The sequence below is a fragment of the Sparassis crispa genome (genome assembly GCF_003851025.1).
Source record: "Sparassis crispa DNA, contig_000004F, whole genome shotgun sequence".
In the NCBI taxonomy this organism is placed as follows: domain Eukaryota; kingdom Fungi; phylum Basidiomycota; class Agaricomycetes; order Polyporales; family Sparassidaceae; genus Sparassis; species Sparassis crispa.
Window position 1 is genome coordinate 2,691,673 of NW_020939751.1, and position 24,504 is coordinate 2,716,176.

General features: G+C 50.5%; 11 protein-coding genes across 11 annotated transcripts; 4 read left to right on the forward strand and 7 right to left on the reverse strand.

The window, feature by feature from the left end:
* Nucleotides 1-252: 252 nt before the first annotated feature.
* SCP_0509100 (predicted protein) lies at nt 253-2,157 on the reverse strand (the record flags this gene model as incomplete). The annotated part of the gene is made up of 6 exons (XM_027758965.1): nt 253-308; nt 368-546; nt 600-763; nt 820-990; nt 1,047-1,229; nt 1,882-2,157. 6 exons carry the CDS (start codon nt 2,155-2,157, stop codon nt 253-255), a joined length of 1,029 nt encoding a protein of 342 aa, XP_027614766.1.
* A 1,362-nt stretch (nt 2,158-3,519) lies between these two features.
* SCP_0509110 (hypothetical protein) lies at nt 3,520-3,971 on the forward strand (the record flags this gene model as incomplete). Its single annotated transcript, XM_027758966.1, has 2 exons — nt 3,520-3,561; nt 3,624-3,971. The coding sequence occupies 2 exons, from the start codon at nt 3,520-3,522 to the stop codon at nt 3,969-3,971; spliced, it is 390 nt and encodes a 129-aa protein (XP_027614767.1).
* A 469-nt stretch (nt 3,972-4,440) lies between these two features.
* SCP_0509120 (hypothetical protein) lies at nt 4,441-4,689 on the reverse strand (the record flags this gene model as incomplete). The annotated part of the gene is made up of 2 exons (XM_027758967.1): nt 4,441-4,546; nt 4,604-4,689. The coding sequence occupies 2 exons, from the start codon at nt 4,687-4,689 to the stop codon at nt 4,441-4,443; spliced, it is 192 nt and encodes a 63-aa protein (XP_027614768.1).
* A 2,118-nt stretch (nt 4,690-6,807) lies between these two features.
* SCP_0509130 (hypothetical protein) lies at nt 6,808-7,401 on the reverse strand (the record flags this gene model as incomplete). The annotated part of the gene is made up of 5 exons (XM_027758968.1): nt 6,808-6,828; nt 6,964-7,008; nt 7,062-7,132; nt 7,191-7,250; nt 7,326-7,401. The coding sequence occupies 5 exons, from the start codon at nt 7,399-7,401 to the stop codon at nt 6,808-6,810; spliced, it is 273 nt and encodes a 90-aa protein (XP_027614769.1).
* A 485-nt stretch (nt 7,402-7,886) lies between these two features.
* SCP_0509140 (hypothetical protein) lies at nt 7,887-9,061 on the forward strand (the record flags this gene model as incomplete). Its single annotated transcript, XM_027758969.1, has 6 exons — nt 7,887-7,893; nt 7,963-8,090; nt 8,143-8,280; nt 8,331-8,524; nt 8,575-8,778; nt 8,833-9,061. The coding sequence occupies 6 exons, from the start codon at nt 7,887-7,889 to the stop codon at nt 9,059-9,061; spliced, it is 900 nt and encodes a 299-aa protein (XP_027614770.1).
* A 27-nt stretch (nt 9,062-9,088) lies between these two features.
* Nucleotides 9,089-10,642, reverse strand: SCP_0509150 (hypothetical protein; the record flags this gene model as incomplete). Its single annotated transcript, XM_027758970.1, has 4 exons — nt 9,089-9,592; nt 9,643-9,894; nt 9,942-10,228; nt 10,285-10,642. The coding sequence occupies 4 exons, from the start codon at nt 10,640-10,642 to the stop codon at nt 9,089-9,091; spliced, it is 1,401 nt and encodes a 466-aa protein (XP_027614771.1).
* A 978-nt stretch (nt 10,643-11,620) lies between these two features.
* On the forward strand, nt 11,621-13,029 carry SCP_0509160 (Methionine adenosyltransferase 2 subunit beta; the record flags this gene model as incomplete). The annotated part of the gene is made up of 9 exons (XM_027758971.1): nt 11,621-11,639; nt 11,702-11,863; nt 11,919-11,965; nt 12,016-12,036; nt 12,087-12,162; nt 12,232-12,379; nt 12,462-12,616; nt 12,682-12,824; nt 12,895-13,029. The coding sequence occupies 9 exons, from the start codon at nt 11,621-11,623 to the stop codon at nt 13,027-13,029; spliced, it is 906 nt and encodes a 301-aa protein (XP_027614772.1).
* A 652-nt stretch (nt 13,030-13,681) lies between these two features.
* SCP_0509170 (hypothetical protein) lies at nt 13,682-13,982 on the forward strand (the record flags this gene model as incomplete). Its single annotated transcript, XM_027758972.1, has 2 exons — nt 13,682-13,788; nt 13,853-13,982. 2 exons carry the CDS (start codon nt 13,682-13,684, stop codon nt 13,980-13,982), a joined length of 237 nt encoding a protein of 78 aa, XP_027614773.1.
* A 3,199-nt stretch (nt 13,983-17,181) lies between these two features.
* Nucleotides 17,182-20,124, reverse strand: SCP_0509180 (Putative AC; the record flags this gene model as incomplete). Its single annotated transcript, XM_027758973.1, has 10 exons — nt 17,182-17,393; nt 17,451-17,673; nt 17,724-18,368; nt 18,420-18,554; nt 18,604-18,682; nt 18,738-18,865; nt 18,922-19,409; nt 19,461-19,630; nt 19,709-19,935; nt 20,023-20,124. The coding sequence occupies 10 exons, from the start codon at nt 20,122-20,124 to the stop codon at nt 17,182-17,184; spliced, it is 2,409 nt and encodes an 802-aa protein (XP_027614774.1).
* Nucleotides 20,125-21,875: 1,751 nt separating this feature from the next.
* Nucleotides 21,876-22,751, reverse strand: SCP_0509190 (hypothetical protein; the record flags this gene model as incomplete). The annotated part of the gene is made up of 1 exon (XM_027758974.1): nt 21,876-22,751. The coding sequence occupies one exon, from the start codon at nt 22,749-22,751 to the stop codon at nt 21,876-21,878; it is 876 nt and encodes a 291-aa protein (XP_027614775.1).
* Nucleotides 22,752-23,207: 456 nt separating this feature from the next.
* SCP_0509200 (hypothetical protein) lies at nt 23,208-24,371 on the reverse strand (the record flags this gene model as incomplete). The annotated part of the gene is made up of 1 exon (XM_027758975.1): nt 23,208-24,371. The coding sequence occupies one exon, from the start codon at nt 24,369-24,371 to the stop codon at nt 23,208-23,210; it is 1,164 nt and encodes a 387-aa protein (XP_027614776.1).
* Nucleotides 24,372-24,504: the final 133 nt, after the last annotated feature.

Consider the following 24,504-nt stretch of genomic DNA (forward strand, 5'->3'; position numbering starts at 1 on the left):
TAAGCGGAGGAAGACTAAGGCTAAGAGTAAGAGGAGGAAGAGGAATAGGATGCAGTGTATGTATGTGCGCATATATATATCAATATTTCTAGTGCTTGCTTACAATATCCAAGACCACCCGAGGGAGAGGGAGAGTGTGAGGGGGATGGTGAGTCGTGCGGTGATTGTTCCGTAAGGCGTAACAAAATATGTGTATGGGTACGTGGACGAGCCGGGGTGCAGGGGTGATAGCGATGTCCGTGACGTCAAACTCTATTTGCTTCCCGAGGTCTTGTAGAGGACGAGCCCGCACAGCGCGATGGAATATCCTACGCACATACGGGTAAGCACTCCGGCAGGCGAACAACAGAACGCGGAGACAACGCACCGACGACCTGCAGCGGCGTGACCATCGCGCCAAAAATGAGCACCGAGCCAGTGATGAGCAGTATATCCTTGAACACGCCCGCGAGCGTGAGCACGAGCCCGCTCCCCGCACCGATGAGGAACACCGCCGCGACGTTGAGCATGAACGCGATGCACGCGTTCGACAGCAGCACCAGCGGCCTGGCGGGAACGCATCAGCCATTCTGGCAGTGTAACGACAGGCCGAAACGCACCCGACACGCATCACCTCGTAAAATGGCGCGAGCCCTTCCGTCAGCGGGAGCACGAGCAGGTTGATGAGCGCGCAGACGGGCGCGTAGTAGTGCAGCGACACGAGCGGGTCCATCTTCAGGCCGTGCAGCAGGATCTCGATCATCACCAGTCGCGACGACTCGAACTGCGCAGCGTCAGCACTCTAAAACGCGAACAGGTGACAAGCGCGGGAGCACGTACAGCGACGGCGGCGGCCTGGGTGAGGAAGCCGATGAGGTTGAAGCGCAGCTCGCCGTGCGACGCGAGCGCGACGCCCGCAGAGATCATGAACACGATCATGGCGAGCTTCTTGTTCGGGTCTTGTATGCGGAACGTCCACGAGATGAGCAGGATTGCGACGGGGTTGAACGCCTGCGCGCACACCGAAAATTATGGTACATAAAGAGCAAAGTCGGGACGAAGCGCACCTTGAGCATCTGGATGTATGCGACGCTGAGATAGAGGTAGGCGGTGTTGCTGAGGATGAGGGACCCGCTGAAGAGAAAACCGATGGGGAGGATGGAACGCAGGAACATGTCCTTAGAGACGTGCACATCCTTGGCGCCGTCGAGCAGGTGCGTCGTGCGCTGCAGGACGCGTGTGCCAATGGCCTACGGGATCAGATGGTCAGTGATTGTGGCGAGGCGTGTCCCACGTCGTGTAACAGGCGCCCAGAGTAAGTGACAGGAACTGACACCCGCACGAAAAGGCAATCTGTGCAAGAGCCAAAAAGGCAAATGCCGTCATCTGCGATCCTCGCCGCGCGTCCGCTAACAGCCCACAGGGCGCACCCAGTCATGGGGACGCTCCCGGCCGCACGAGAGAAGAACAGGAGCCAGGAACCAGCGATCGCAACGAAGATGAAACATGAGGGCGTCGCCGTCCCGAACATATCTAGCCCTAGGCGGTCTTCCATGCCCGCACTGAGACCATCCGCGTGGACGAGAAAAATGGCAACCAGCGTGGTACGAAAGGGAGAATGGCGACGTTGTTAAACGATGTTGTGCGCCCGCTCGCATTTGGCAGTGCACAGACCCCGCGATAAGGATCCAGACTCGTACGCCCACAAGTCAACCCCGCGTGGCAGCACCGAAGGAGCTCCCGAGCAGAACCCTTCTCGCCGGCGACAGAAAAAGAGCACTCGACGCGGCGACTTGCCGCTCTTACACCAGCGAGATACCCCTGTATATCTCACACCCCTCCCAACTTCTCCATGTCTGACAGCACACCGATGCAGACAGGACTCAGGAGAAAACCACTCACGGCAAATGTGAGGTGCCAGGTGACGAGGAAGACGGGGAAGCGGAACTCTAGCGTGTTGTACAGGTAGTTGTTGTAGATGATGACCGACGAGCTGAGGACGATCCATATCGGGATGATGGCAGCGGCGGAGAGCTTGGTGGACTTGGACGAGCGCGGCACGGGTGCGGAGACGGGCGACGGGAGCGCGCCGTCCAGCACCTTCTCGTCGGGTACCTCGAGCTGCTGCATATGCTCGTCCTCCTCGCCGGTCCCGGGCTTTTCGTAGTCGGTCGACATGGCTTGCTGGGCGGTCAGCGATCGGGTTGTAACGGCAGGTCGTGAACGTTCGAAGCTTGCGCGGTGGAGCAAGCCGGTGAAGCGTTCGAGGGGCTGGTGTAAAAAGGAGAGACACGGGTCTGACGCAGAGGCTAAGTACTGTGGACAACAAGAAAAGGAGTGCTGCCGCTGCCCGGTCGATTGATGCCGCTTTCTCTGCCGTTTCTCACGCCACCGCTCCGGCCCTCGTATCCTCGGAATCCTCGCAAGCTCGCCACAGAACAGCGAGAGCTCTGCGTGGACACCCTCACATACAGGATGGACGTCCTGCATACTCTCTTCCTCTAACAGTCCTCACCGAAGCCTCGAGAGTAGTCAAGTACTCTCAGGCTCGCAATTATCGAGCCTTATCTGATACGGAGTAGCTCGGAATCCCCAAACGTCTACATGACATCGCCTGGACGGTGAACGTTGAACTCCTGACGTCCTGCACGCTCCTTTCCACTCGAAGACAACTCGCAAGGTTCGCTGGAGCCTCGTTCTGCCCTATCCTGTCATGAGAACTCCTCCGTCTGGCCCTCTGATCATCAGCCGTGCGGCGCTCTCGTGGCAACTCTTTCCGCGTATTACTCGGTCCCGCGTTCTTTTCCACTCGAGGAAGGTGTGTAGTCATTAGTCCAGAGATAGACTGATGGATAGAGCTCACGTTGGCCGTATCGGCATAACTATACCGCGAGATCGAAGGGAGGATCGCAAGCAAATAGTTCGAATGGTGCTCTCAGAAGATTGCATCGTACCAATCACCTCCCTGTGGTCTTGTCTATCTCCCGTCTTTACAAACCGGGCGACACCCGGTGACCGTATAATTAATCTCAACCTGGACGGACGTGGCTCTTCCAGTCTAAAACTTCGTCGCCTCTCCTCGAGGCAGCGGCGTTGACCATCAGTATTCCTTGCAGCACGTAGGGGCTGCTTTTAGCCTGGTTGGCTGTTGTTCTCCTTGACCTCTCACCCACCTTACGTCCACTCGTCGAGATTGTCTTGTACCCTCCCCCCTTTGGTGCCGTCTATGTCATCGCAAGCAGAATACGCTGGGGCGTCATTAGACGAACGTCGTCTTAAACTCCACGTTACCGCTCTGTCGCCCCCTCGGTGCAGCTGCGGCGTCGTCGTCGAGGTGTTGCATCCCGCCGTGAGCTCTCTCGTCGACTGCTACAGCGCCCGTCTTTCGAGATTCGCGCCTTGTGTAGTAACCGCACAGCACTATAATACACTCGGACTCGCCGCCAATACCAGGCCCGCCAGCCGCCCACTCCCGTGTACGGTGTGCTACGCGGAGCAACAACTCTGACTCGCAATAATGACACAGTTGGCTGATCCGTGATGCAGACACAGCCTATCGACCAGGGCCACGGCCCCACGTCGGTGTGTTTCCATCTTTGATTAGGGCACACACGGATGATTGACCACCTCGACGGTTATCGTAGGAACAATCTGCCAACACTCACGAACGCGAGGGGACGCAGAATCCCGAACGGATCGCAAGTCTGATATCCTGCACTCCCAGGTGTGATCATGGTCTTCACAGACCGTCCCTGCAAGAGCCCTCGTGCGGGCAGAGGCCTCCAAAGTTGTTCATATGTATCATCCTCGTGGGGGGTAAGCAGCCTCACTTTCCGCTGTGCTTCGAGAAGGAAAAAAAGAAAATTGGCAAAGAGCAGTGGACGAAGATGGCTTTTCGGAAGGTCTTCAGATGGAATACTTTCAGCACGAGGATGGATGTGGAAAGTGACGCGGTGATGACACTCGACAAAGATTGCGTACTCCAGGAATAGATTCTTGCTCGGAGAGCAAGCTTTCCCTACCCACAAGTGAAAGTCCCTTTTACACGTTTGTTGGGTGCGTTTTGTTTTGTGGCAATTCTGTCCGCTCTCAGACTCTCCGCGCAAGTTCCGCCGGTACCTGGCGGCCTTTCGAGTTGTTAACAGAGACCTTTCTTACCAATTACTGTATGAATTAAGGCTGAATACAGTATTGAACGAGGAAGGGTGGGGTTAACAGGCGTTTGCTGAACCTCGAGTACTGCATAGAGCCTGCCAAAAGAGTTGCATGTCAAACCAAGAATCCGTCTGTTCGTGTGTCTGTTCACATTGGACATTCAATTTTGAGCACCAGATTGAATATGGACTCACCACCCCCACTCGAGGGCACCAACAATCACAACTTAGACGAACAATTTCTCTCATCTCTGATATACTTAATAACCTCTCGCACCGCTCTGCCCCATTGACTTGGCCCACCAGATCAAGAATAGGACGCGTCTGCAGTAGCCAAGTGCGCCTGTGCGGTGGCGTGTTGCGCTATGGCCGCAGCCTGGTCCTTGGCAGCCGCGGGTGCATTGTTGTATGCACTACGTGCACGCCATAGCTCAGTTGCTAATTGATGGGCGGGATTTGAGAGCACGTACGCGTATGCGCGCGCAGCGTAGCGGTGTGCGTTAGCTGCAGAGTGGTACGCCTGTGCAGAGGCTTGATTCTTAGCAGCAGCCGCCATGGTACTGAGTGCAGCGGCGGCAGTATTATGTACGTCTTCCGCAGCCTTGTGTGCGGCGGCGGACTCTGCGCGAAGCCTATATGCATATGCTCAATTCTGCATCACATCAATGGGGCTTACTTGTGTGCCATTTTCATACTAGCTACACTCTGAGCAATCTGTGCAGCGGCAGAAGCCGATTGTGCAACCATAGCTGCCTTTTGTGCAGCTGCCATTGCATCGGCTGCCGAACGGCTGAATCGACGCATATTAGAAGCAATCGAATATTAGACAACGGGATCTTACGAAGCTCTGGCGAGGACCGTAGCCGCTGCGCTGCGTGCATTTGCTCTGGGGGGATGGCTCGCGTGAACCACTGCGGCCCGGTGGGCAGCAGTCTCAGTCCCGTGTGGGTCAGCGATGACATTACGATCGGCACGGAGCGTGAAAGGACGCACCAGAGGTCATCATCGAACCGCACGAGCAGCCTAGAGGCATCACTTGCAGCATGATGAATCAAGAAGGGACATTTACTGCATCTCATAGTCGCGTCTTGATGGTGAGTCAGGTCAGCGAGAAGCCAGAATGCACGACCCGCGGTTACTTACGCATTCGGCTGGATCCTGCATATCTCCATGTGAGCTGCATCCGGCGTAGAAGAAGAGCGGCAGGCGTACATTTGGAAATCCCTCGGCACGGAGCTATGGAAGTTCAGTAGTAGCAAAATGGTATAGAGACGCAAGCACATACATATACTGTCCCAGAGACGGCACAGCGGTTGACAATACCAGTAAGGAGATAGAAGCGCACGATGAAATATCGAGCTGGTCGTTAAGCGAGTTGCAAAGCGTGAAAAAATAAAGGAGAAGTAAGGCTACAAATCGGCCGTTTGTGAGCTGTTACATGCCTGGAAAATACACTAGCCCTTACCAACCGGCACCTGTACTTGGGAGAGAAAGTAAAGAAAAAGCGAAGAGACCACTGCCAGTCGACATTTATACAACGCCACAGACGGTGAATGACAACCGAAGTGACTATGCAGACTCATCGTAAGAGCACAGCAGAAGTTGAATTACAGTATCTCCAAGTCCAGCGATGCTGATCAACATGGCTGATAGATCAATGAAACCTCTGCTTGACATGTACAGCCTCCGGGCATTCAAATCCTTCCAACGTCGTAGAGCAACACTGTTACTTCGGATGATTTCATTCCAGCAGCACTACGCCGACATCTTGACGAGTCGGAGTTCCAGGAGAATTCTGAGCGGTGCCAAGCAGATTTGGTCGGTGAATGAAGAATATTGAAGACACGCAGGACTGCGTTTTGATTTCACTGTTCGACCTAGGAGACGTAGGCATCCAGCTCGCTTGTGTGGTCAGCAAACATAGCACAGCAAGCGAGCCGGCCAGTAAATTCCTGAACCTCCTTCCAACGGTGGCCAGTGACCGTTCTCAACTAACGTGTGGGGAGGGAGGTACGCTCGTCCCGGCATCACGATCTACGCCACATCAGAGATAGGCGTAAATCACAGAAAATAATAGTTTAGATCTTAAGAGACAAAATCATGCTGACATCGAAAGAACTAATGAAAACAATATCACCGCACTTTGAGCGAAATTCGCTGGTAGGAAATTCGAAGGAAAGTCAAACTTTCCTGCGAATGTCCCTCAAATTCACTTCGGAGCAAAACTTCAGGAAATTCGCAGGATTTGTTCCATTTCCTGTGATTTTCCTTCGACTTTGTTTTGACCGCCATCCGCAGGGCTCGCTTTCGGCCCCTAGCTACCCTTGCTTGTTTTCTCACACAGCACTGAAGTAAATTGCTCATAAAATGGCCATTGTAACAGCTTGTATATTAAGCACATAATCTAGAAGTTTACTATGCAAAGAGGATACAGGACATAACGCACACTTGGTGCACACGATGTGAGATGAGACCCGACTTCGCGCCGCTAGGGTATTGGTTCAGAGTGGACCACCTTCAACAGGATCACAGCGGCGACATCAACAAACAAGCATATTTATCGGACAGCTAGATAGCTATCAGCCACAGCGCACAATGGAAAGGACTGCCCATACCATTGGTCAACTTCCAGGCCCCAGGGGAGCCCTGGGCCTGAGAGTGTCACTCTCGTTGCTCAACCTAGCGACCGGAAAGGCTGCATATGAATATTGATCAGTCGAAGGCTCTGACCTTCGTACATATCAGTATGCATGCCGTACTTGTCGAATTAGACACTCACCAACAATACCTCCGCTTCGCTACGCTAAGTGGTGCCAATTATTGAACTTACCGACAAAACTCCGCACTTACATGTGCGTGGCATTGCTCGGAATGACTAGTAAGAGATGTCAACAAAATCCGTCACCAATCGGGTTACACAATGCTCACTGGCGCAGTTACAGACCACACTATAAGGTTGCTTCGTGATATCTTAGCCTGGTAAGAGAGTAAGGGGGAAACTCCAGGCAAGATTATTGAGCATAACGTCAATTCAGACGAAGATGATATGCACCTTACCATCCATTTTTTGCAGCATATATGCTGGGTCTGTGCGTTCTGAGGCGATTTCGCTGGGAGCTGTAAGAGTATGTTGCGTTCGCCGGAATATATGCAGCATTAATTGCCATCTCGATCTGTAAGAGGGAAACTCACATCTTTTGTCCCATATGTATGCTCCGCTGAAGATCAGAGCTATGCTAGCTACGTACTTTGTGAATGGTATTGTCATACAAATTGAGAGGAAAAACATATCTTTTAGGATATTGTGCCCTCGATTCTGGCAATGATGATAATTGATGCTTGGTACTGTAATAACGTCATCGCACTGTGAGCACAGGGAACACAGGCAGCACTGGGCCCACAGAAGCGGTACTTGGGAAGTCACGCTACCAGTCCAATTCACGAAGCAAATCTGGAGGCACATCAACACGAAAGAGGCCAGAACTGCACAAAAAGGAAGCTGAGTTACAGTCGCTTGCAAAAGTCGTGAGAATCCCGTGATTTTTTTTTAATTTCGCGCGTCGCGAAGTTCGACCAAAGGTATCGCTGTATCTCATTCGTTACTCTACTTGTGTATGTAGTATATGTCGCGTGCAAATGATAAAAATTGCCCGCAGACACCTGTGCAGAAATCAGGACTAACCGTGAACTCGGAGCACCGCGGCAGCCCGATTACTGCTCTCGATGCACTAATCTTTCCCTTGTGCGATCAGCATGCCTGGTATGCAATATTCTGCCGACCTTCACGAACGAGTCTTACATCTTGCTCACCTTGGATTTGCTGCTTCAGAGATTGAGTACCTCCTAGCCCTCCCGCGATCGACTGTTTATCACACCCTACAACATGAACCCGGCTCCTTCAATGACACTTCCACTCGCAGCGGACGGCCTCGTGCACTCACCCGAGACGACGTTGAGGTGGGTTGTTTTGCTGTACATTGACATGAACTGATCTCAAAATGATCTGCAGTTCATTCTGGAGGTTTGCGAGATTCAGCCAAACATCTATCTTGATGAGTTGAAGGAAGAATTGGAGCTGCAAAATGTAGACATATCATTGGCTGCTCTTTGCCGGTATCTTCATCGGAATGGCATTACACATAAACGAGTGAGTTGGACACTTATTGACATGCGGGATGTATTCATGTGCTATCTAAGCTTGCTCGGATTGCTCGTGAACGCGACCACGCAAGGCGTGCACTTTTTGTTGATACGGTGCAGCAATATGATGCAGCCCAGTTGGTGTCAGTCGATGAGGCTGCGGTGGACACTCGTAACATGACGCGGAACTTCGGCTGGTCCTATAGTGGTGTACGGGCTTCTGAGAGAGTGCCGTTGGAACGTGGTATTCGGTGTGTATGCTGATAAGGACATTTTATGAGCTAATGATTTGTATGTGTAGATATTCTGTTCTGCCCGCATTGAGTCTCGATGGTGTACTACATGTCAACATTGTTGAAGGATCATTCAATGCAATCACATTCCGACACTTCATTCATACATTACTTGACCGAATGAATCCTTTCCCTGCACCAAATAGTGTCATTCTCCTTGACAATGCGAGCATCCATCATTCCGAAGAGACTTTGGACATGATTGTAGAACGGTCAGTTGTTTATAGCTCCCACTATATTATATTCACTTTTGTGTTGGGTTATAGTGGAATGCGCTACATATTTCTACCACCATATTCTCCAGACTTACAGCCCATTGAAGAACTGTTCCATGAACTGAAGGAATGGATACGACGAAACTACATTGAAGGACGTGCAGCCATGAGGTGCACCAACGGCCCTGCACATCCATGGGTATTTCTGATGGAAGGACTTGATCATATTACTCCTGATGATGCATATGGGTTCTTCAAAGATACTGGATATATACAATAAAGTAGAGACTAATTCAAAAGTTGTACTCTAGTCAAATCGGAAACGCTTCTGTGGTATCTGTGCCTGTTGTCGAATCTGCTTGCAAACCAGTTTAGCCTCATGTATCAAGAATCGACCAGCACCAATGGGAATATCACAATGCTTCTTCAGCTCCTCCTCCGTACACTTCTCAATGTCATCCGGGCCCAGAAGGTCAGCTTGACGAAGACCTGGCTCATATGCAGGATAGTTCCGACTGTGACGGTCTACAGTTACTGCATGCAGAAGGAAGTCGGTGAGCGATGGCCAAGGAGCATCAGCAGGATTGACAGGATCAGATGATGATGGAGATACTATAAGATGTTTGTGAGAACCAGACATCTCAGGCATGTTGATAATGATTGGAGGAACAGGCATAGATGTGGAAGGGGCCTTCGACACCGATGGGGCATGCTGATGACGAAACGAGGGAGGTACGTCAAACATCCGGTTGTTCGGTGGATGGGTATAGGTCACTGTGCGTTCCATTTCTGGAAGTGACAGTTGCTTGACCTGAATGAAAAGAGATGAGTACAGTGCACTTCCAAGACAGAAGCACTCACAATGTCAGTTGCCCAAGCTGCAAAACGCATCTCCGTGAGCTGGACGTGCTCTCCAGACGGATGCCCTAGCCAACATGACATGGCGTGCTCACTACACTTCGGATTCTGCCTTTTCAACTCCTCCACCACTTCATCAATTTGGCTTTGATGCTCTACAGTGGCGTAAGCATGTGCGACTGCGGCTGCTTTCATCCCGGGTGCCTTCTTGTGCGAACCCTTGGGCTGTGACAACTCCTGCTCTGAATCATTCACCTATCTGGAAGGTGAGAGCTTGGCAAGCATCAGAAGATGATACATACACTGTCATCCAATATAATTACTTGCTGAGGTCGGGTATTCCGGCGATGACTCTGCATGGACTGGACAATGCCCTGATAGTCATTGTCATCTTCGAGGCTCTTGCGGACAGACTTGGCATCCTTGGAGAGGCGATACGAGAGCGCCATGTCGTCGACATTGTCATATCCCATCACAATGCGCAGCCGCTCACGGACAATATCCCAGGTCATGGCCGAAGACAACGGTACGCGCTTCATAGCCTTTCCGTCATGCTTCGGCACCATGTATTCTACTTCTACCGGTTGTGCTGAGTGTGTGGAATGTAGATCAAGGCCTGTACAATACGAATAAATGATGACATACCATGTAGGGGTGTTATAACCTTCCCATGATCTCCCTGAGTTGACTGAGAGGCTGGTTCCGTAACAGTGATGTCATCTCCGTCCGTCTCAGAATTATGAACAACGCCATCATCGTTATCATCCTGTGTCACCTGCGCTCCATACAGAACATCCTCGTTACTGCTTGAAGACGATGGACTGATATAGTTCTCGATGAGAGATTGCACTGGCGGATGCGAGGGAGGAAGATGCGGAGGCAATTTGAGAAGCAGATGTGTAAGTTTGGGATCTGGTCCAAGTTCCGCAGGTTGCTCAGGAGGTCGACCAGGTTTTTTCCGTGTAGCAGTTAGATGACCAGACTTTCGTCCGTGCCTGGCCATGAAGTAGGAAGCAGAGAGACAGTGTACCGCACACAAAATTTGCCACCGCGGTGCTCCGAGTTCACCGTTAGTCCCGATTTCTGCACAGGTGTCTGCGGGCTATTTTTATTGTTGGTACACGATACATACTACATACATAGCTAGAGTAATGAATGAGCTACAACGACGCCTTTGGTCGAACTTCGCGACGCGCGAAATTAAAAAAAAATCACGGGATTCTCACGACTTTTGCAAGCGACTGTAAGGTATCGGGACTCTGAGTCAGTACGGAGAGCTCGAGCATGCAATGACACACGCATCACGCATCGAGACATCTGCCTTCGTGCGAAAGGACGACCTGGACACACCACATTTCAACAAGCGAACCCACGATGGTGCAAGAAGAGACTGGGTTGGTGTGTGACAGAAAGAGCGGAGATGGAAGGAGCGACAATGGGAGCACCGATGAGCAAAGGCAAGACGAGCAACGGCAAGTCACAACTTGGCGTCGACGTCGCGTTCACACCGCGAGCACGTGAGCGGCAAATTCGCCCCGAATTCAAAGTCTGATACTAAAAGACACCCTGATAGGATAATCAGAGGAAATTTACAGGAAAACCAGCTTATCCTGCGACTTTCCTCGCAGCGAAATCAGGGTCAAAGTGCGGTGATATCATTTTCCATTGATTGCACGGCCAGTCAGAGAGCTCGGCCGTGTCATCTTGAGCGACGACGCTAAAAGGTTAGCAACCGTCCAAGTGGATATGTTGTCTGTGTGACGTCATGTCGTCTACATTCCTGGCACGTGTCTCCGTCTCCACGTCTAAGCCACGTGCGGCCCTGTGTTTCTCCGCTATTTCTCCGCGGCTACAATGGCTGGACAATCCTTCCAACACCATCATCCACCAACTGACCAGCGTAATAAAGAACACCTGTGAAATAAGACTCGGACTGTTTCTGTACGTTCAAGCCAAACAGTCCTTGAGCCGATACTAGGTCATGCGAGTTATTGTGACAGGCACGTACGACTTTCCTAATTCTGCGTACTTAGACGGTTGGTAACATACCCTCACCTACCAGGCGCATCCGGCGTGCTCGGGGCCGCTGTATATGCAGCATTCAAATCTGCTGAAAACACAGTTCTCGGCCTTGCTCATTCACGACCTGGGGAAGAGTTCCGCCAGCTCGATCTTCTCGACGCGCCATCGGTCGAACGCGTCTTCGCTGAATTCAAGCCAGATTGTCGGTAGATCTCATTTTCGTCCTGTGAATGATATTCACGATCATTTTCTATCAGGGGTGATACATTGTGCGGCGGAAAGGCGCCCCGATGTCGCCGAGAAAGTATGCCCCCATAGAGCTGGTGGGATGGATACTTACTGCTGTCGAGATAGGATCCAGAGGGAGCGCGAAAGGTGGTGTTCTGGAGAGAGATTCTAACTATTCGGCACTCATCGGACCTTAGTTGAATGCCTCAGTTCCGGAGCACCTCGCGCAGCTGTCGAAGACGCAGAAATTCGGTCTTGTCTATATCTCTACCGGTATGTGTTATAAGGAAGCTCTTTGATTACACGATGCCGACGATGCCGACGATGCCGACTATTTGCTAGACTATGTCTTCGACGGCACATCGCCCCCGTACACGCCCTCCGCACAGACAAATCCGGTCAATTTGTATGGACAGACCAAGCGCGACGGCGAGTTGGCTGTCCTCGGCGTCTTGGGAAGCCGAAGCATTGTGTTGCGTGTTCCGGTACTGTACGTGTATATTCCACCGTGATCTTCCAGTATCATGCCCAGCTCTGTCTGGTATGCCGATATATTGACAGTACTTACACAGGTACGGTCCTGCGCCAAAGAACACAGATAGCGCCATAAATATCCTCTTGGACGTTGTCGCAGACCAGTCTGGGAAACAGTATAAGATGGATCACTACGCCACGCGATACCCCACGTGCGTCGTTGACATCGCAGACTTTTTAGTGCGGCTCACATGTACGTAAATTCCGCGCCAGTGTTTTCTCTCCTTGTCACTAGCCTGACTTGTGTGTCTACTGCAGCAATACCGCCGAATCGCGCCATCCCGCCTATCTTGCATTACTCTGCAGGCGAGCCGTTCACAAAGTACGAGATATGCCTCGTTTTTGCGCGTATCCTCGGCGTTCCCCACGTTCATATCATCGCCGATGCGGAGGCTCCGAAGGTAAGCCATTGTCTTTCATCCGCTTGGCGGCTGTTTCTTCGCCGTACTAACTACTGTTTGGATGCCCCAGGACGCGGTGACAACGCGCCCGCGGGACTGCCAACTGTATACGCGTGAGACAGAGGATCTGATGGAAGGATATGGAGGTCTCGGCTGGACGCCGTTCGAGGAGTGGTGGGTGCAATACCTCAACGAGAAGCAGTGAGTCTAGGTGCCGTTTATAGGTGTCAGGAAGTCAAAGCAGAAGACGAGGCCCGTGTATATATTAACGTGTGTCTCTTGTCGTGTCTTGAGCCTTCAGTCGACATCTTCCATACTCTCTAGTCCTTCTGCGTCGATGCCTGTGTGTACAACTTGAGCTGCCAGAATTCGACTCAGAAGGAGATCACATTGCAAAATCTGGCTACGTTATGATAGCGACATACTTAAGTACTTCTTCCGGATTATGGGGAATCCTGGCACTAATTACGGCTGCGCTGACGGCACTCCTTCCCACCATGAGGACAAAGGGCGACCATATCTAGAAGTGGCGTTTGACATTGGCCGATACTTGTTTGACATACAGCAGTCGGAGAGTGTTTCTCCACCTGATCTGCAGATGTGCATCCGAGCCCAGCATGAACTTTCCGCTTCTTCGATTCGGAATTCGGTGATGCAGCGATTCTGGCCTGGCCTTGGAAGTTCAACTGCATAAAGGGCTGCGAATCCACCGACGAGCTCGAGCGCCGCTCTGGGTTTGACCATTCACCAAAGCCTCTCACCGCCAGCGACCGTACCGCTGAAGCTTGAGATCTGCACTCTATCAGCTCTCCAGTTCAATCGCAATGGACCATTCTCATCATCCTTCGTCCCAACCGATGTGCACTATCTGCCGCCAATTCGTGGACATCGAGAAGGCCCATGAAGTGTACAGCGTCCGTATTTTCTCGCTGGACTTCCACTTCCACAAGTGTTGCGTTCAACGGTATGCATGCACTTCCTCTATTACGCATGCCTAGGCTTACATATGCACGCGTTGTGGCGGATAGAATTGTGCTGAAGGGTGCTCTCGTTGTAGGGGCTGCCGCTCTTGGAGCGGGTCTCGCAGTATACATCGCCCCGGCCATCCTAGGGCTCCTCGGTTTCAGCGCCGCTGGTCTAGGGAGTGACATGGGTTAACCCGGGTTATATCCGGGTCAAACCCGCAGGTAATTACCATCGAGAGGTCCTGACCGTACCCAACCCGTACCCGTAGACTTTCACCCGGGTTAACCTGCGGGTCGCAGGTGGGTTACCATCAGCAAAAGTGCACAATTGTTACAACGGATTACGACGATTGTAATACTCCGCGGTATGTGGTAACAGATTAGAATGACATTGTAAACCTTCAGAATAATTGGGTTGTATTGCAACCTCTGTAATCGTTCCCGATGTATTGCAACCCTCAGTAACGTAGACAATTAATTGCAATGGCATCACAATGTGCTACAATGCTATGTGAGGTTGTAAGGGCTTGTAAGGTTGGGCAAATTTTTGTCAAATTACAGGAGCAACTACGAAGGGAGACCCAAAAAAATGGTCGACTGGTAGGTACACGTACGATGTAAAGTCCAGAGAGCAATCTATAGCGATCTACTAGGGTTCGGGTTCACCGTTCCTTCGACGCACTCCGAGATGTGCATTGTCTTTTCTTCCCAGCTTGCAGGCCACCTTCGAGTCTCTACTATGTTTATTTACTGCGAGTTCTGTCGCTGTATAGATCCACCGGGAATACATTAATACTATAGGGTCTTGAGGCATCCAGTGCTCCATGTCAAGCTTCTCAATATTGCCGGTAATTATCTTTCCCAGGCTACCTAGCTAATGATCTACCGTACCAGTAATCCAAAGCCCTATTAGGCCCGTAGTGATTCTTCCCGATTTGGAAGTAAAGGCGATGACGTAGCTTCTTTCTCTCATAACCCTGGCCCGGGCGTATATAACGGACGGTGAGTCCCATCTGGCGCCAAATACTCCTTCTTCCCTTCTCCTTGTATCCTCCCACCTTACTGATGGCTTCAAGGACAACAACAATGACAACAACACCGCAGAATTGGTTAACGCCAACGCTGCTCATGCTCCCGCCCATGTCTAACTTCTCCTCTCCTTCTATCGCACTCCAGAAGGATCCTTCTCCAGGATACTTCCTATGAGCCTCGTTTCCAAGACGACGCGCTCTTGCTCTTCCGCTCCTCACATGCCTATTAGAGTATAAGAAGTACCTCTCATTTGTTCACACTTGAGAGTAGAATCGGATCACTTGCGTGAGTTCTCCGGTTCATCGAAGAGCCCAATGATGTTCTGGAAAATTTTCACAGTGTTGAATGTCGAATTAACCATTGTGCCCACTCCAATGCATCTGAGAGTTCAGCCATGGTGCATGCTCTGGGGGCATCAGGAAAACCCAAATTTTTCTTAGGGACTTAATTAGACTTTTGGGTCTGGCAACCCTTATTTAAGGCTATAAGTGTTCAAATAAGTGTCAATAAGTCAAATTTCAGACACTCAGGGAATATGGCTTAGGCCCTTTTTGTCCTTATATCCTTAAATAAGGATGATAAGTCCATTGAAGGCATTTAAGTGCTCTCTTAAGGAAAAGTTTGGTTTTTCTGATGGGGGCTCACATGCTCACAGATCTAAGATTCCTGGGCAGGCGGGTTGCAGTATGCGCCCGGATGGCGGATGGCAGGTGTTGAGTCTGCACGGTACCGTCTGCATTGGTGTTGATCTCGAGAGCGTCGTGAAGTATAAGCATCGTGCAGACAATGATAGATACTCATAATATCTCCCACAGTTTCTGGGCACCGCCTCGCCGGTATTGATGGTGCCCAAACTCGGTATATGCATCCTCCGAGTACGTATTCATATCCATGTCACGACGTGTCTAATGAATCATTTTATTATAGTCAGGTCCTTCGTGCCAACGCCAACGAGAATGAGCGTGCAAACCACCGCAATGGTCACAACGGTCTCGCAACTCTGAAAGAGCAACGTGCTGCACACTACCGTCAGGCAGCCTCACGTTCATCATCACCATAGTCGGTAAGTATGCCAACATATGTATCGTGCCATACAATGTCTTACAGCTGTTCGTGCAGACTGCCGACCTCGTATCTCTCCGCGGTTGCTGCCCCTCTCCTGGACATTCTCATCAGCCATCAGCATTCACCTTCGCTCCCTCTCCTTGTCGTCGTTGCTCCTCCTCACTAACTGTGCTTTCTTGTTGCGTCTCGACTGCTCATGTCCTTTGTGCTTTCCCTCGGTCTCCGGATGCTCACTTCTTTTGCCCTCTTTGTGCCAGTGTGGTGTTTGGCTGTCGTGCTCCTTCTCATCTTGCGCGCTGTGCTCCTGCTCTGTTCGGTATCATGGGATCATGTGGACTTCGTAGACTCTATGTTTGTACTCACCTCTGTCGTATGTAATATTGTACAATGATTACTGCATTTCTCGTAATGTGCCGTGCCGGCTACAAACAATATTATCCATACAGCCATTGTAAGTTTTCCCCGGGTGTCATCACTGCTTACAATAGCATTACAATACCTTATAAAGCTTGGAATCCGTTATAATAAGTCCGAAGTATTCCGGGCATTCCGAATAGATTATGTTGATTGCGAATGGATTACTGAATAATTTAAGACATTGAGAAAAGTTCGGAACCACCGTAGAGAAGTTACTATCCATTACAACTTTGCTCAATAATTTTGATCAGTGTAATGGATTTCGTAGATTATAATGCTATATAACCGATGGTAACGAAAGTGCACTTTTGCTGATGACCTGCGGGTAACCCGCACTACGTTCTCGTTATTATTCAATAAAACTATTTCCGTGTGCTACAAATCGACGTCCATCACTTCCCGCTCCTTGCCCTTTGCACTCGTTAACTGTTTTTTACCGCCAATAAAGCTGGCACATGTCTTTGTATCGTGCAATAGAGGAGTTCCTGCCCACGACCCAACTGCCACCTGAGCTTTGAATGACTGAGACGAGGTTTGGTGCTGAAGGTGGTTGACAGTCAGACGGCCTCCGGAAAAGGCTCGCTCGGCATCTACAGATGATGCTTGCAACAGGCATCAGATTCAGACTACATATAGCTGGAAAGAAGATCGTACTGGGTGCAGTGAGGAAGTTGAGCGTCATTCAAGCAAGGCGAGGACACATTTTCGATGCTTGTGCCCAATATGCCAAGACTCCACTAGCCTGTTTGACATCATCTCTTGAGACAAGCGGGAACTCCAGATAGGCATCTATGCTGTCAATGGGATGTGTGCTGGTTGAGGGCTCATTCCGGAATGAGCTTGCCCACTTTCCTCTCTAGTGGATGAGGTTAGGCCACTCAGTGTTGCTCTTCAGCATCAAAGAGACGCCATACCTTCAATGTGGATGCCATCACCGAAACAGTGGGAGTGTTCACAGACATGCCATTTGAGTCACCAGCATAAGATTCGGTCCAGCGCACTCGTAGGATGCGTGCTGCTTCCGTACGATCTTCTGCTCGCCAATTGGGGTTCTTGTTGAACCACTCGAGCTTCTTGTCAGGACACATGGCTGGTCAGTACAAATGAGATTAGTGATAATGGTTACAGCAACGCATAGTGGACAAACCAATAGTGATCCGGTATACATCCATGTCGTCGGTCAATGCATAGTACTTCCCGATGACGAGCAGGCTAGCCTGTGCTGCGATGTGGATGACAGACGGCAACTCCACGTCCACATCATCGCGGACTGCCGTAAGTTGATGTTCGAGCTGCTCCAGCATCGGGACTGTCTCGTGTATCAAGGGAACTTCGGCTTGTGAGAAGAGGTCCGTGAGATCTTGGAAGATCTACCTCAACGTCAGGTCTCAAATCCATCTACCGAGTAACTGTGACGTACCTCAAGAACTGGCCCCAACTGCTTAGCCAGCGACCATTGTTCCCTAGTCAGCGCGTACCCCTGTAGCTCATTCTTCAGGTCACTAGTAAGCTGTCGCACAGGAGTCTTGAAGTGGATGTGCGCATTCAGACATGCGAAATCACTGTTCCATCTCATGGCTACTCGATGGTCAAGAGCATTCTTGCTTCTGACAAGGTCTGCTTGGGCATCAACTAACTTCTCGAATTTCTCCTGCAGGGTGGGTGAATCGTGAAGGCGACGAGCGAGTCCTGCTACCTTGGTAAATAGACTCTGTGCATCGGATTCTTCTTGTGCGGTCATTGTAATATGGTAGTCTTCCCGTGCAATGCGAATTGCTTGAGCATGTACCGAACTTACTGCAGCCTCATCGTGAGCAGCCTTCCCATCATCAAGAGCAGAGATATCATCATCTTCGTGGGTGCCATCCACTGTCTCGTCAATGATATGCAAAGGGTCCCCGTAATCAAGCACCACCTCTTGAGTCTCGGGCTCTCCGGGTGGTGGTGCTTCAGGTGCAGATGCTTGCTGGCGTGCACCAGCACCACGTCGTTTGGGCTTCGATCCCGCGGCAACCTTCACGACCTTCTTCTTCTTGGGCTGCCTAAAGAAGAATGAGATGAATGCCTGTCGACGGCTGTTAGTGGTAAAATCAATGAGAACGTGCACCAGGCTTACCTCGACAATGAGATTTACTGTATGCGGGAAGCAACGAGTGCGCGACATGGCACCACGGAAACTATCAACGAGTGGCTCCAGCTCAGTAGCAATTGCATCGCAGTTACTCGCATTGTCCATGCAGAGTGTGTGCAGCTGAATACAGTATCAGTGCATGTGAATTTATGCAGCGGAGCATACTTACCTTCTTCTGGAGGCCGAATTGTTTCACGCAGTCCGCCACCTTCTGCGCGAGATACAGGCCAGTATGCCTTTCAGTTAAGCTATGAGAGTGGGCTGTGAGGATCAAGAACACTGGAGATATTAGGAATGACTTACTGAATGAACTCCAAGATGGAGCGCCAGAGTTTGTCGCCATCAAACCAGATTACCACGATGCCAAGATATGATGCCATGAAAGGCGCCGTCCACCCGTCAATAACGAGGTGAATGGCTCCGTCGAGTTTCTGTAAACACTATATGTTAGCGTCGGGTAGAGATTGTTCAGATGGGGAGTACTAACTGAGAAGTATTCTTTGATGAACTTAGAGCCTTCTTGGTAGATCTGCTGCACATCCCGTGAGACCATGCGTGGTGTGGGTACCTTAGTTCCTGGGCGAAGAAGCTCCACTTCTTCAAGGTAATATGGGTCCGCGACACTGTGGAAAGGCCGGTGTGATGCAGCGCAGTGCAGTGCCACGATGGCTCGGTGAGCCCTTTCGGAATACCTGGAGATTGCGTTCATCAGAGTCTGCTGTGCACCTGCATGGGGGTCATCTGATGGCCCGACACCTCGCCACTTGAAGCAGGCTTTCGTGGAGCGGTCAAGGTTCTTCGTGCCTTGGCTTGTCTTGCTCCGCTCATGATACTGGGTTCGGTGGTTAGCGGGATCATATTTACATTTGAAGCAGAAGAGGAGATGGTCGGCCTTTTCATCCTTCGTGAAGTTCCGCTCGAGAGTAATATTATAGTGATCATATGCATTCGACTTCCATGCACTATGCGCGAGAGCTTTGAACGCAAACTGTCAGCAATGTTCTGCAAGCATATTTTGAGGCATACCAATGATTTCGTCGTCAGGCATATCCCAAACCTCCAAGTCGGAAGAGGTATGACTCTTCCGCTTTCGCTGTTTCGGTGGAGATACAATGACCACGGCCGACGGTGATGATGTACGAGCAAGACCAGTGCGTGCTCGCGTGTTCTTTGCAGAAGAGTCATCCGAGGATGGACTTAGTGCAGTGGAAGGCCGCGCTCACTTACGCGATGGAGTGTGCAGCTCACTTGGTGCGGTAGAAGGCCGTGCTCACTTACGCGATGGAGTGTGTGGCTCCCTGCTTGGTGACGGTGACGAGGAGGGGTTGGATCCACCAAGGACACGTATGCGAACATGAACGTGAGACATCGGGCCCAACCCAAGCTCTCCTAGTCGTTCGTGGAGCCGTAGCCACCGTGTGTGGGGTACCGCCGCATACAAGTAAAGGGATGTCTGGTCAGCTGGAACCAGGCATCTCCGCTTCAGCAAGCAGATGATATCCTGCACGGATGTGGAGTTCGTGACAAGTATAAAAGCACAAATCAGTTCTCGATAGGCAATGGCCCGAAATTTAAAGGATTCACTCACGAAGAGGAACAGAACGCCCGCTTCCTGCACCAAGGACAAATATGGTATACGGTGCGAGGGAGATGACTTTGCGATAATGTTGTGGACGCATCTTGGAGACATGGTGGCGGCGGTAGCGCACCCGAGCTGGGAACAGTCAATGGAGGGCAAGAAAGTGCGGGAATGAGAATCCCCCTTGTGTCTCGTCAAATACCATGTGTCAGAAATTTAGAATATTGCTCACCTAGTAGCAGTGAAGCTACAGTGAGGTAGCCATGAATCAAAGTGCCAATAAATGCGATATCATGATAGAAATCAGTAGTACTATCAACCAGGAGAGGATGCAGTGCAATGCAAGCCGGCACAGTCGAGATAATAGGGAGGAGAACAAGAATGGCTATGATCATATACCATGCATTGCACCGATAGCTGATACTTCGGGTTGTTGTGGCACGAAGAGCTGGAGAGCTCTTCACACTGGAACTCATCATGTACAAATAGGTTCCCTGGCGGTGGAGCTGCAGTCAGTCAAGCACACCATATATATACACCATAATATCATATTGGAAAATGCTGGGCACCAAAGCTTTGCAGAGAACCTGACAGGATCGCCAGGATCGTGAACTAGTGGAAAAATTGCCATGGTGAGGAATGGAATGAGGGCGAAAACAGAAGATACTAGGACAGAATTGGGCAGACCAAGCGCATCGTTGTACTGCGCACTGCAATGAAAAGAGAATAGTGAAAGTGATTTCGACCACTGTGACTTGGCCACGATAGTAGTTCGTTGTCTGCCATAGCAACAGGAGGAGAATTTCTGACGCTCCCCATAACAGGTAGCCATGGGTATACCCGGGCCTATCCGCCGTCACGGCCGGCATACCCGTACCCAATCTGGGTCTACAGGCGGGTCACCCGGGCTCTATACGGGTCACCCGTGCGGGTGTGACATGGGTCGGGTCACAGGTTTACCCGGGCAAGCACTACCCATGTCACTCCCTACGCTGGTCCTGTTGCCGGTGCGTGTTGGCTATCGTCTTCTCCCCCCACATCGCTGATGTCACTGCTGGATGGCCTGCTAGGGAGCATCGCTGCGATGGTCCAAGCTGCAATTGGAAATGTGGTGGCGGGCTCGCTCTTTGCTATCTGTCAAAGTGTCACGATGGGCGGCGCCCTTCCTGCCGCTGGGTATGTCACGGGCGCCACTCTTGGCGCTAGCACTGCTGCTGCGGTGGTGTGAGTGGGCCTGGAAAAACTGCCTTCTATTAGCTCGAGTGCTCGGTTGTTCACAAATATTGGTGAAAGTTTGTTTATTACGTACTTTTGTCTCCATCATCATCACCATGTAAATATAGCACTTTGAACACGATGAACGATGTGCTGGTACTAAATAAACAGAAAAGGTGGATTAGCCACATGGACACGTTGAAGATTCTGCTTACTATCGGAGTCTCGAAATTGGCGAGGCTATTATTTAGCGGGAGAATACTCTGATTATTCCAGGGATTCCCTACGTCCTTATATACGTATCAGTAGAGCTGCGCAGTAAGTGCTTGGCCTATATACTAATATGACATCATAGCTACGGCGTAGTTAAGTATTATGAATGCGCAGAATAATGACGAAAAGCGCAGAGAATAGAGGCAAATATGCGCAGTATCGTACGAATTAGATAGATAATAAACAGAGGAAAATATCGAGCCCAACATTACCCCTTCGTTAAGATCTTTCATTCCTCGAAAGATAATAAGTAACTATCGTATAGTAGAGTAATGAAATCAAAGATGAAATGAGTACGTTTACCAAGGGAGATCGTTTTTCTGGAGCTCCAGGAAAAAAATAAGTGCGTGGAACAAACAATAACAAACATACTTTCACTGCTGTCCTCGGCGACGCACCAGGTCAGCTTTCAATCGTTCGTTCGCATCCTTTCGCTGCAAGTCCGCACTCGCATACCACAGACTGGCCTCTGGATCAATAGTTGCTGGATGATACCTCTTCAATCTCTCTCCATTGCACAGTCTCCGAAGAATGTATCCGTTTCTTGTTGCAAGCTGGTAAGTGTTCTTGTCAGTGACGTCTTGAATGATAAAAGGTCCATCCCATCGTGGGTGGATCTTCGAGTCCGGTTCTGACCTTCGAAGTATCAGATCTTCAATACCCAATGCTCGCTCGCAGTATCGTTCGTCGCGGCATTCGGCCTGCTGTGCAAGACGGATGTGGGCACGCTCGTTCACTTCTGCATGGAGGCGTTCGAGGTCCTGTACATGCTCGAGGCGCTCACTTTGCAGCTGCTCGATTTCTTCATCTGTCGGAGGGTTGCTAATTGTATCGGCAATGAAGTCATGAGGAAGATGCGGAGTCGAGCCGTAGGCGAGATAGAAGGCAGACGTTCCAGAGTGATGGTTGACATGTGCGCGGTGCGCGAGTAGCGCATCTTCGATGTAAGTGTCCCATAGATGTTGAGAATTTGGAGTACAGTAGCACATTAACATTTCTTCAATTTCATAGTTAAAATGCTCGAGACAACCATTTGTCTGCGGATGATACGGTGTCATACGAAGGTGAGTGATCAAAAGGCGACGAAGGAAGTTCTGAACAAGGTAAGACATAAATTCTTCTCCATTGTCGGTAAGAATGCTTATCGGCTTTCCGTGCATATTAATAATCTTCCTCAGCATAAGAATCACGGATTCTTTTGAACGGCTCGGCAAAGGATCAGCATAGGTCCATCCGGTACCATAGTCCATAGCTGTAAGAAGGTATGCGTTGCCGTTTGTCGTACGTGGGAGCGGTCCAATGAAATCCAAGGCCCAACGGCACCAGGCACCAACTCGTGGAAGCAGATATAGTGGCTGTGTAGGTACCGGACCCCTTCATGAGAACTGACAATGATTGCAGGTACGAATGATGAACTCGACCATATCTGAGAGGTCCGGGAGCCAGGCGCGTTCTTTAACTGCTTCGGCGACAGGTCGAAAACCTAGATGACCAAGATCATGATGGATGCCACGGACGAGCCGCTCAGACTCATCAAAATTCCTCGGCACATAGAAGATCTTGCCATCAAGAGTGCAGTATAGCTGTTCATTATACATGAAGAAACCACACTCGTCGGGTTGGCTGTTTCCAGCACGCGTCCTCGCTCGTAAGTTATCAAACCATTTCTTCAAGGTTTGATATACTGACCTGTTCCCACCTTCATCTCATTGTATTTCTTCAACAGATTCTTCATCAGAGTCAACGGCAGGTCTATCAGCTGGTTCAGGTGGTGCAGGAGTAGCAGGAGGTGCAACCGGGCCTTCGTCATCCGAAGCCTCATCAGAATCCCTAAAGATTGATTCTTCGCTCGAATTGCATGAACGCAGGCCAGCGTCGATCATCGGATAGCCATACAAGGGGCCTAGCATCTCGGAATCGGGCACAGCTTCTCCTTCACGGCGCGATAATGCATCGGCGGCGAGCTGGAACTTTCCGGGACGATATACGATCTTCACATTGAAATGAGCAATGTTGTCCGCAAAGCGCTGAAGATGTCGACCAAGATTCTTCTGGGTAAGGGAATATTTTAATGATTCATGATCAGTTCTGATGATGATTGGTGAGCCTTCAATATAGGCGTGCCACTTCTGTAGGAGGTAATCAATTGCAAGCATCTCTCGTTCTTGCACCGAATACCTCTGCTCGGTCGGCGTCAGGCGGCGGGATTCATATGTGATAGGACGAAGGTCACAATCACGGAATTCAAATCGGGTGTCGGATGCTGTATCATCATGTTCCTCAACCTCTCCCCCTTCATTAGATGTCTCGAGCAGCGAGATTGGTTGCTGTGAAATTCCACCAATGCACTCACCGGACGCATCACTGTCGATTACAAATACACGCCAAGGTACTGGGTAAACCAGTAAGGGAGGGGTTGTTAGCTGTGTCTTGAGAGTGTCGAAGGCACGCTCACAAGCCTCTGACCATTCAATAGCTGCTCCTTTCTGCGGATGCCCATGCAGCAAGGTATAAAGTCCGCTGGCAATCTTCGCAAAGCCACGGATAAATTTGCGATAATATCCGGAGATGTTCAGAAAACCGCGAAGCTGAGTAATTGTCTGGGGACGTGGCCAGGTAAGTATGGCCTTAATTTTCTCAGGATTAGGTCGGATACCTTTGTGGGAGATGATGTGTCCCAGGTAGAGTAATTCGGTAGCTCCCCAAATACATTTGTCCTGGTTGAGGACAAGTTCGTGTGAATTGAGGGTTTGAAGGACTGTATTGATGTGTTTGGTGTGCTGTTCCGCAGTACGTGAATAGATAATGATGTCATCGAGGTAGACCATGACGAACTTGTCGAGATGCTCTCGAAGAACGTCATTCATCATTGTTTGAAAGTTGCGGGAGCATTGACAAGTCCGAAGGGCATAACCTGGAACTGGTAATGACTGAAACGGGTTTGAAAAGCAGTCTTTGGCTTCGTATTGTCGCTGAGATGCACCTGCCAATAGCCTGATTTCA